At 41.6% G+C, this 11,091-nt stretch overlaps 1 protein-coding gene across 1 annotated transcript in view; it reads left to right on the forward strand.

Moving 5' to 3' along the window:
• The first annotated feature begins 3,038 nt into the window (after nucleotides 1-3,038).
• LOC112960565 (dynein heavy chain 5, axonemal-like) overlaps nucleotides 3,039-11,091 on the forward strand; it is a 132,992-nt gene continuing 124,939 nt past the window's right edge. Inside the window, exons 1-7 of the mRNA XM_026054961.1 lie at nucleotides 3,039-3,065; nucleotides 4,301-4,504; nucleotides 5,132-5,212; nucleotides 5,300-5,704; nucleotides 5,865-5,983; nucleotides 8,258-8,394; nucleotides 9,509-9,671. Coding sequence (XP_025910746.1) covers nucleotides 3,039-3,065; nucleotides 4,301-4,504; nucleotides 5,132-5,212; nucleotides 5,300-5,704; nucleotides 5,865-5,983; nucleotides 8,258-8,394; nucleotides 9,509-9,671 — 1,136 coding nt within the window. The remainder of the gene's footprint in view (nucleotides 3,066-4,300; nucleotides 4,505-5,131; nucleotides 5,213-5,299; nucleotides 5,705-5,864; nucleotides 5,984-8,257; nucleotides 8,395-9,508; nucleotides 9,672-11,091) is intronic.

The raw sequence follows: 11,091 nt of genomic DNA on the forward strand, positions 1-11,091 counted from the left end.
GTTAACAGGTATACTGATATCGTTCGGCTCTTGACCACTGATCTCTAAGATTCTTGATCGCCCTTTGCGTATCAATTCACCTACTGCTTCGGTTCGGGTCTGGACACTCGTTTTTGGTTGTACACTCAAAAATACCCACTCCAAGATGTTAAATATATCATTGTGACTTTTGCCTTTGTCAGTGGCATCCAGCAAAATTGGGGAGGGAGACTCCTCGCTGCCATGTTGCCACTGACAAATGACCGYGTATGGTGAGTCTTTTCCATTACATATGAGTAAGGATATGGGCAGGCTTAGGAGACGGCGCGAGGACCATGACTGATGTAGTTTTTCTGTGATACGCTGTAACGCAGCATGTTGTTCAGGTGTCAGAGTAATCTTGTTAGCAGGATTTGGGCCTCGCAGCAAAGCTGTCAGGGGTGCAATATCAGTATTAGAGATACCAACACAACGCCGCACCCACTGGATATCACCAAGTAAGGTTTGGACATCATGTAAGGTACATAATTGAGTCGCAAGTTCTGTTTTTTGGGGTCAAATTTTTGACTCTGCAATGGTCCATCCAAGATATTTCCATGGAGCCGTGCGTTGGATCTTTTCTGGTGCAATGACAAGTCCCTTTGTCGACAGAATGTCACTTAATTGTGTTAATGACTGTTCTGTAAAAGGCTCTGCCTGACAACAAAGAATGTCATCCATATAGTGATAGATGATGGTGTCTGGCCATTGGTTTCGAAGTGGCTGCAATGCCCATGCGACATAAAGTTGACACAAAGTCGGTGAGTTTTTCATTCCTTGCGGTAAAACAACCCACTCATAACGCTCTGCGGGTGCAGCCTTGTTTATTGCTGGTACAGAAAAGGCAAAGCGTTGGGTGTCTTGAGGGTGTAACAGGATGGTAAAAAAGCAGTCCTTTAAGTCAACTATCAGTATGTGCCACCTGTCTGGTAACATGCTAGGTGATGGCATTCTGGGTTGCAGCGTTTCCATATGTGGAAACGGTTGTACGGGCCTGTTGTAAGATCTTCCAATCATGCGATTCCCACTTTCCCTGGCTGTGTTGGAATACTATCGGTAAGGTCAGAGGAGCGGAACCGCCGTTCTCTCCGGTGGCTTGCCACTGTCCTTCCGCTATAGCCTCTTTAATAATATCACCCCAGCTGGACTCCCTTGGAAGTCCRGAAGAGGGGGTCATTAAGCAGGGAGATATCCCTTTGTCTTTCTCTTGCGCCTGCAGCTCCACTTTTTTYAGGCGCTCGGAGAGTTCCTGCAGCATTCTCACAGTTTCCCCTGGTGACGGCGGTACCCTACTCTTGTCCGGTGCACTATTCTCCAAAGRCTCGCTGGTTGAAAACAACGGGGGGTGCTCTGATRGRGTCTGACATGAGCTGGTGGTWTCGGTAAAGGAGGGGTTAAGCGGCCGCTGAGATGGAACAGGCGGCGGCAACGGCGGGTACAGAGGAGTTACGCGAGACGGCGGTGAGGGGGGAAAACCGGGGGGAGGTCGGCCCTCCTTTCCGTCCAGATCGATGAGGTCAGCAAGGGGCGCGGCCACCGCCCCTTTGTAAACCTGCTCCGGGTGCACTTCCGCATTTACCTCAGAGCTCGGACCGGTCGGCTCTGAGGAAACCTCCGCCTTCTGGGAAGGAGCTGGCAAAGATGCCGGCAGCCCTTCCCCTCCAGAGTCCTCCCGCACCCTTTGCAGTAMCTCCGCGACAGTCCGACACGCCGGCACCGTTGGCCCTTTAATGGGGAGTGGTCCGCCGAAAAATCGCGACAACAAGCTTGTCTTACTCGGAGGCGGTCTGATAGCAGCAGCTCCGGGGCTCAGCATTTTCGCAGCTGCGGACGCTACTTCCCTCTCTGCCTTCATTACAGTTAAAGTTTCCAACACGGCATTCCACAGTACGCGAACGGCTTTTATCTCCTTTTCCTCCTTCTCGCTTCCCCCGATCGTCTTCTGCCACATTGCTCCCCCAAACTCTTGCCACTCAGACACCGAAAACAACAGGTGGGGGTCAGAAAAATGGCCCCAACGCTGTCCCAACTTGATCAAATCATACACCTGCTTCGCCGGGGCTTCTATCCCTCTCTTAGAGAGGATTCCGAGGAGCAGCGTGGCCACAGCCTCAGTTTCCATGGCTGCGCCTGAGAGGTGCGGAGCGACCCCACAGACCAGTGTCTGCCCTGCTGCAGTTTAAGGCAGCACATTCTCTCAGCCGAAATTTCCCACTCCCCTCCTCTAGCTGCTTACCGCAGGCTCGGAGATCTTAGTGGAGCTGAACCATCCTCTGCTACCAGATGTCAGTAGTCGCGGAAATAAACCATCCTCTGCTACCAGATGTTGGAGTGGGGGGACGGGCCCGGAGTAACGATGAGTCTCAATATGAGTATGATCGTTCTCCTTTATTAGAGTTTACACAAAGTATATATATCGATAAGCAATACGCATGCGCTAGCAATAGTTACATGATTGGTTACAGTTTCTGTCCACACGCATAAAGCGGATACATGATTGGTGCAAGGTTGCTGTCTACGCTCCGTCGACATTTATGGAACCTAGTTCTGTCCAGACTTGTTTACCAGTTTTGTGAATACCTTCTTTTGTAGTGCTCAAGGCCGCTATACGGCCACTTTCAGCAGGCTTCAGCAGGCTCGCTTGCCTTGGCCTAGATAAGGCCGCTTTCAGCAGGCTCGCTTGCCTTGGCCTAGATAAGGCCGCCTTCAGCAGGCTCGCTTGCCTTGGCCTAGATTCCTTCCTCTACCCCGAAGACAGGATTGCTCATCCCAGTCAGAGCATGCCCTCTCTCACTTAACCATTCCCATAACCATTCCTCCATCACACAACCAGATTCAGTTAACAGAGTATTTGACTTTCCCCTTGGCCCCCCATGATTTTTTTGTCTTCATGGAGATGTGAGAGAAACTCATACATGTGACTTAAGGCTACCTGATGGGGAACAGCAGTGATTTTAAAGTGGCAGTAGTCTTGATTTAAAGAAAAAGGATATTCTATTTGTTGTTGTCAGATGAAGGGCATGAAATGGTTAGATCACTCTGTAAAGGTACTATCTGGATCAGAGGCAACCACACAAATTCCCGAGGAAAAAAATAGCTTGTGAACTGATTCATGCGCAAACATGAGGAAAGCAGATTGTGGATAAATAGATCATGAATAAGAAAAAAAAAAAGTCTTTTTCAGATGGACACTCAGATTTGTGCAAAATAGATTTGAATACCTGGGGGAAAAAAAAGACATTTCCTATTTACCTAATCACAACCTACTATTGGAAATCATCAATTTTTAGCCACTATTCATACAGTATTGTAGACTGTGGCTTTTCTTTTTTAATCTAGTTTTGTTTTTGAAAAAAGAGCTGACTGTTAGGCAAGCTATATCTGAACTGCTGCAGGAAAAGACTCTTCCATGTTCAGAATTCAGAATCACAGAACAGTTGAGACTGGAGGGGACCTTTAAAGATCATCTAGTTTGATTATCCAGGTAGATCTCTCATGCCCATCACCTTCATCTTGAGAAAGGAGATGATTCCACTTCTGAGGAGGAGGAGAAAGTTTCTTGTTTCCCAGTTTGTTCAAAACTTGAATATTTTAAATATTTTAAGTTGTAATTTATATCTCGTGTGCCTGCAGCTATTATCTTAGTCTTGAAAAATGCAGATCTATGCTGAAACATGTCTATGTAAAAATATCTTCCCGTTTGGTCAATCTGATGTTTTTTTWAAAAAAAAAAAAATTCTAAAAGACCATCTGAAAAGACCATTCAAGGCCAAAAACAACTAGGGGACAGTGCAATGGGTTCACAGTTTCCTCCGCCACATGAAGCAGAATTGCTTGCTTAATTCCAAGCAGCCAACTCTCTACTGCCTGCAGCACTGTTTTTTGGCCAAGAATGAGACTAGAATTTAACTATATACTAAAGAGAGTGGGAAGGCCTGAACGGTTTTGTGGGAGGAAGAAACAGCACAGTTTTACTTGTGTCTGAAGCATATTTGACAGGAATAATTCAGAGACCATTATCATAGAGCTCCACATTGCAATTTTTTATAAAATTGTCTTTGACACTAGAACTATAGTTCTGTAAAAGAATCCAAGCTAAAAATAGGGAGTTCATTTGTGGATTCTTACTTTGCCCTTTTACCTGTTCTTAGAAGTGTTTTACCATGTGTGCTATATTACTTAGTTTTTCACATTCTGGATGTATGCTGTATTAATTTTTCACATTCTGGAATGCTCAGTAAAACTACTGGACATGTGTTTATTCTTGTTTAATTTATGCCAGATTGAACAAGCTGTTGCTATAGACCTGGGAGATGAGAGCAAACTCGCCAGGATGGCGGCACTGAAACCTTTAGACAAGCAGATCATCGAGCATAAGGATGTAAACAAAGTTGTGATCCAACTAAGCACAATTATTTTATCTCTTAAAACCGAAGCAGTGGATATTCTGAACAGCTTTTCTAAATTTTCAGGCATCTGGAACCAGGTTAAAGACATGTTTAATAAAATTTGTTGCTATATTGTGAAATGTATTAAATGAACTATTTGAGGGGATTCAAAAAGCTAAAGCTTCTCTGTTCTCTAAGATCCATCCTTCCCTGCCAAACTGTGCTTGCACCAAATGACCTGGTTTTGAATGCTCCTTAGTCCTATGTTTGTACCTAGTGGTTCAATATGCTGTTTCAGGAAGAGGAAGGATGGCTGAGCTGATCAGCCACTAATAGTACAATTGCTATAATATTTCTACAAGCTGTTAGAGGATGTGAGTTGCTTCTGGGGGTTGACAGAAAGAAAGACCGAGAAGAAAATACTTCCAGATAACTTTCAGCAGCTACATTGTAAATTTCATAGTAATATTTGGATGGATGAGGGATATCCTAATCTATGTCAATTTTTGAATTACAGATAGATTTAAAGTGCTTTAAAGAGTACTGAATAAAGGACAAGAGCTGGAAAAACAGATCAAGCAAAATAATTTGATCTTAATGCTTAGATCTTAAGCTTTTAGTCAGGGATCATTTGTGACTGCACAGTACCTCAGGCAGCTGATTCCCCTGTAGGCTATTCTAATACCAATGCTAAATAATAATTAAAACAAACTTCTTTTATCTAGGATCCGGAGGAAAAAGTGAAGGACTTTATAGAGACTAACCCAACAATGGCAGAATTCCAAACTCAAATTACTTATTTTTCTGTAAGTATTATATGTATTTAAAAAAACCTGTACTGTTCAGAGAAAATGTAGTGAAATTAAAAAATTGATCACTTGTGTTTTTCTCAGCAATTGGAAATCCAAATCAGAGAACTGCCAAAGCACTGTAGACTGGAATCAGTGGATATTACAACAGAGACATTGCAAATAGCCCTAATTCAGGAATGCCGCTTAAGACAAAGAACATTTGGATTAGCTTTGAATGAAAAGTCTGCCACAGACATGGATGAAATTTATTCATTTATTGACAATCTTAGCAAGAGATTAAATAGGCCTATCCATGACCTTGATGATGTACGGGGAGCAATGGAAGCACTGAAGAAAATTCGAGAAAGTGAGATTAAAATTGAAATGACAATTGGACCAGTAGAAGAATCTTACTCTGTGCTTCATAAATACAATCTACTCTTTCAAGATGGAAACACAGAAAGAGTTGATGGATTGGCTTATGCCTGGAGGAACCTAAACACACAGGTATCATAGCTATGCCGTACTGTTTCTCAAATACATACAGCAAAGTTTTTGTCAGCTTTTTTTTATGTCTAGAGCAAAACTATTTAAGTATTTTCTTACTTAAAAAACTCTTAAGTTTTTTCTTTTATGCATATTTTTCTTTTTTTTTTTCTGCCTTTAGGCACTGCAGGTTGAGGATTTGCTCCTAAAGGTACAACCAGCCATGAAAACAGATTTACTGAGTGGTGTACAAAAATTCCAGATTGATACTGCAGAATTTTACAAAGACTATGATGAAAAGTAGGTAGATTGTGGTGCAATACCATTATGCTTCATTAGTGTTTGTTTAAAAATGATGTATCTAAAAGACTGCAGGAAAATAAACACACAAATCTCAAAGTATATATGACAGGAGATAAAAAAGTCTAATTTCAAAATAATACAAGATGGGCAGATGCTCTTATTGTCACAGATTCTTTCCCGTAATTTCAGTGCTGGAATCTGGGGTGAAAATCCGGAAGAGTTAATAGGCTGGGGAAAAAAATCAGGTTCTCAATCCAGATCCAAATTAAAATTTTTTGAGGATTCTAAACTCTACAAGGCACTTAAGGAGATATTTGATATTAAGTGTAGCTGTAATGCCTTGGATGTGAGTGGAGATTCAGGTTCTAGATGTTACTAAGTTCAGAGTTTTCCTTACAAGCATGCTTACATTGGCCTTCTTTAAATTGTGGGGCATGTGTGCTTCATAGGACATATCTACATTGGCAACTTGGTATGACACAAAGAAGGAAGGACAAGAGTCTGGTTTGCCCTGATCTGTTATGGTTCTAGGATGATACATCCACAATGTGTTTATTGGCAGTGGAGTTTGTCAGCTGCTAACCTTAGGCATGCCCAACACATCTATAGCCCGGCAATGTGAAGCAGCTTTCTGTACACCTGTCACAGGCTGCCTTGCTATTATTAACCATGCTTGTGCATAGAGCGCAGACTGCTGAAGGGTCTTGGAGAAGATACATTCCATGCTCTACATTCCTGTTACAAGCAGGGTGCTCCAAGTGGTAACCTAGCGTTGGCTTCAACCTTGTCTTCACTAGGAGTGAAGCTTCTTGAAGCTGCACTAGTATTGCATTTGAGTGCATGCCTCGACTCCAGCTATAGACAGAAGGTGAATTTGTACCTAAAAGGAGTCTGTCTAGAGCATCAAGTTGCTAATGTAGATGCATGTGTTGTGCTGTTTGCAGTCCTGATTCTCGAGCTGTCCAGATGAAGAATTCATGGAAACATACTGGTGCTGCTGCTTTGCTCATTGTAAGGACCTGAGAACATTCCCCTTTCTGGAAATTTGGCTTCCTAGGCTCAGGGCCAACTTAGAGATAGTGTATCTGAGGGATCTCCCCTTCCTTTGGTGACCTTGGAGGGAGCGCTCGCAGACAGCTCTGTGGGGAGGCCTCAGCCAGGGCTCCCCTTCCTATGGGAGCTGCTTTTAAGTTGAAGTTCTAGTGCTTGGCCTCGCCTAAGCTACAGCCCCTGCCACAGTGCAGCCCTGCCTGTGCCTGGCCATGGGCCCCACTGATCCAGACCTGGACCCCAGCCCACAGACTCATTTCCTGGTGTGACCTCAGACCTGCCTTGTCGCTATGGACTTGCCTGGTGATCACTGGACTGTGTCTGATCCTGGTCACCATCACTAGACCTGCTCCTCTCCCTGACTTGCTGACTTGCCTTTCTGGCTTGACCTTGGATGTGACATTGACTTGTCTGGAGATCTGAACTCTCAGTTGAACCTGACTACCATCCCTGGGCCTGCCCAGCTCACCTTCCTCAGGTACTGTGGAACTGGGCCCTGACTGCCAAGGCCACTACCTCTGCCAGCTATGTTATCACTCTTGGCTCCTGGCTCAGATTCTTTTGTAGAGCAGCTAGCCCTTTGTACTCCCTGATGCCCTTGTGCCTCTATTTCCGTCTAGAGGTGACCATGGCACAGCAAGATGATGTACTTGCGGCTGTTATGCCAAAATATTGTTAAGATGCAGCCAAGAAATGATCTCAGACCTGAGAGCTGGAAATTACACTCAGTCCACCAGCTGAGATGCACTCATTAGGGCAAAATCTTCCTTTTATTTTTCTGATTGTTTAATTATGGCTAAGTATCAGCTACCACAGTATTCACCCCTGAGTTATACTTGCTGTCTTTCCATTTTTATTAAGAATATAAAGGAAAATCATCATTATAATATATTTTTACAGAAGAAAAGAAATAGGAAATAACAGAGATAAAACATTTATAGACCTTTTTAGCTGTTTGTAATATTATGTATTGGTAACCCTGATGAATTGTATTATTAGAAGATATATTGGGATTTCCTTCAGGGAATACTCAATGTCTAATTTTGGGGATGTGAAATTATTCTTTGGATTCTAGTATCTTTTGTGAAAATTTCTAGGAAAAAAATGTTTAAAATGTTGAATACTTTTCAGTAAGTCAGGTTTGTGTTTTAAACTTCTGTTGTAGTTTTTGTAAAATCCGTATGGTTGATACTTGCACTGAATTTATTTTGGTTTCTACAGGGGCCCCAGGGGGAAGGATATTCCTCCCCATGAAGCAAATGACAGATTACAGCTCTTTCAAGCCAAATTTGATGTACTGTGGAGGAAGTATATCTCTTTTTCTGGTGGAGAAGAGTTATTTGGTCTTCCTATCACAGGTAGTTTCTCAGGGAACAGGGACACCTGATCCTAGGCTACTAAATTTTTCTGGTGGGCCCTGCTAAATGCATTCAATGCTGGATTAATTGTAGGAGAATTCTTTGCAGTGTGTTATAATTGTCTTTCATCTGAAAAGTATTCATGTGAAACAGCGGCTCTCAATCTGTCCTTACCTAAACGTCCATTTGGAAAAAAAAATGCACTGTTCCCTACATCCCGGGGTCCAACTGCTTAATTCTCTTGCTTTTTTGGTTCAGAGCTAAACATGTTTCCTCACAGTATTCCTCTGCGTCCCAGCATGGGGAACATGTTGATGAAATACCCAAACTGGCCATGCACAGATACAGAATGAATTCACTTGGGCTGTACAGCTGACCTGTAATATCCCCATGTGCCCCTAGTCAGATCTGCTTCAAGTTTTAGAAGCCATAGTGTGAATTAAAGTTTAGTTAATTTAGTTGGTTAGTTAGTTTAGTTTCTGCTTTAGTTAAAGCAGAAAGTTTAATAGTCACTTTAATTCATGAATACTAACTTTAGCACTTTTCATGTCTGAAAACATTTGCAATAACCATAATACATTTACTAGGTAGTGCCAAGGAAATAAGAGAAATCAAATAAAGTATTTCAGTTAGGGAAGTGCATTTTAAATGCTTTCAATGCATAACATATTCTACAGGTTTATTATGAATGCAAAAAAAAAAAAATCCAACCTCCCTCCCTCTTAAGTAAATAGTGAAAATTTATTGGGGAATATTTTAGTTTTCCTATAAAACTACAGTACACTCCTTTGTAAAAACTACAGTACACTCCTTTGTAGCCATTTCAGCTACTTTTTCAACATTACTTCACTTCTAGAGATAAGTGCAGCAGCTCTGTAATAAGAATACATCTAGCATTTATAGAAAAACTCATACAAACCCAGAAATTTAAGTAATTACCGTGCATCAAAATCTGATGTCCTTACATAATGTAATTGGAAAAGTTTGTCTTATTAGACACTGTCTAAAAGAATGCAAATCTGACATCACACATTTTTAGAAATACATTTATGTTTATGAATACAGTTATACCTGATTAATACTTACAAACTTCTTCTTTAAAAATTTGCGACAGAGTATCCTGAACTGCACAAAATTAAACATGAACTTTCATTGCTTCAGAAACTTTACAGTCTTTATAATTCAGTCATTGCCAATATCAACGGATACAATGAAATACTTTGGAATGATTTAAATATTGAAAAAATTAACAATGAACTTCTAGATTTTCAAAACAAGTAAGTTATTAATTATTTGTTGAAGTGCATACAATTTTTATTTCTCATATTTTTATGTTCATTAACTTTTGAAGGCTGCCCTGAGGGGCAAAAATGTATTAATTTATTTCAAACTCAGGCTTCCTTAAGTGCTCGGCACAACTGCAAAAGTTTCAGACTGTGGTGCAATCAGTAGCTAACACACGGTCTTAGGTAAGTCTGCAAGTCTCTCCAGGCTTATTGAGTTATAGTGACATGATCTAATTGTTGTAGCTTAATTAATTAATATTCTTAAACTGAAGGTGAATGAACCTGTGGCAAGGTAATTATAAGTATGAATTACTGTCATAGGTGAACTTCATAGCTCACTTTCTCAGTAACTTGATTTACACCTAATGAATTGGTCTGTGATGTTAGGCAGAATTTTGACATGACTATCTGCTTCTGCGCATTTGTATGGAATGAAATTGTTATTTCAACAAGGGTAGGTTGCCACACTAAATTCTGAGGGATTATTTATGAGGACAGAGAGGAGTAATGTTTTCCACATCGCATACAGACATGTAAGTTGAAACCATACTTTCTACTTTCTGCTATGTTGGTAGAGACAGAGCTTCAGTTGTTGAACAGCCACATGAAGTCTGCAAGACTTCCATGACTCACCTTGTTACTTCTCTGTTCTTTCAGATTCAGAGGCTCATGAACCAACAGGATTTAGGCTCTGTTTCCTCTATGTCCAGCTTTCTTTGATCTCTGAATCCTGGTGCTAGAGCATGAACAGAGTTGCTAGAAAAAGGGACATTTGTTACATGGAGGAGTGGAGATTCTATATGCAGGCCTTAATATTCTGTGTGTCTATTCCTTGAGAGTAGTTGTCTGTACCAGTCTATGTTTTGTTCTTCATGAGAATTACAAAATAACATATCAGAACCAAATTGCATGCAAAAGTCTGAAAGCAAATGTGTGATATTTTTATCTTATCCTCTAGTGGAAAAAAATTTCATGAACAGTTTCTGTTTTCTTTCTTCTTTTATTATATTTGTACGAGCATTTTCTTTACCTTGTTGGTGGCTGTGATTGTTTTCTCAGTGAGTTCACAGAATCACAGAATGGTTGAGGTTGGAAGGGACCTCTGGAGATCATCTAGTCCAACTCCCCTGCTCAAGCAGGGTCACCTAGAGCACACTGTACAGGATCGCGTACAGGCGAGTTTTGAATATCTCCAGAGAAGGAGACTCCACAACCTCTCCGGGCAACCTGTTCCAGTGCTCTGTCACCCTCACAGTGAAAAAGTTTTTCCTCATGTTCAGATGGAAGCGTCTGTGTTTCAGTTTGTGCCCGTTGCCTCGCGTCCTGTCACTGGGCACCACTGAAAAGAGTCTGGTCCCATCCTCTCAACACCCTCCCTTCAGATACTTGTACACATTGATAAGATCTCCTC

This window comes from Apteryx rowi, unplaced genomic scaffold (genome assembly GCF_003343035.1).
Source record: "Apteryx rowi isolate R43461 unplaced genomic scaffold, aptRow1 scaffold_977, whole genome shotgun sequence".
Classification (NCBI taxonomy): domain Eukaryota; kingdom Metazoa; phylum Chordata; class Aves; order Apterygiformes; family Apterygidae; genus Apteryx; species Apteryx rowi.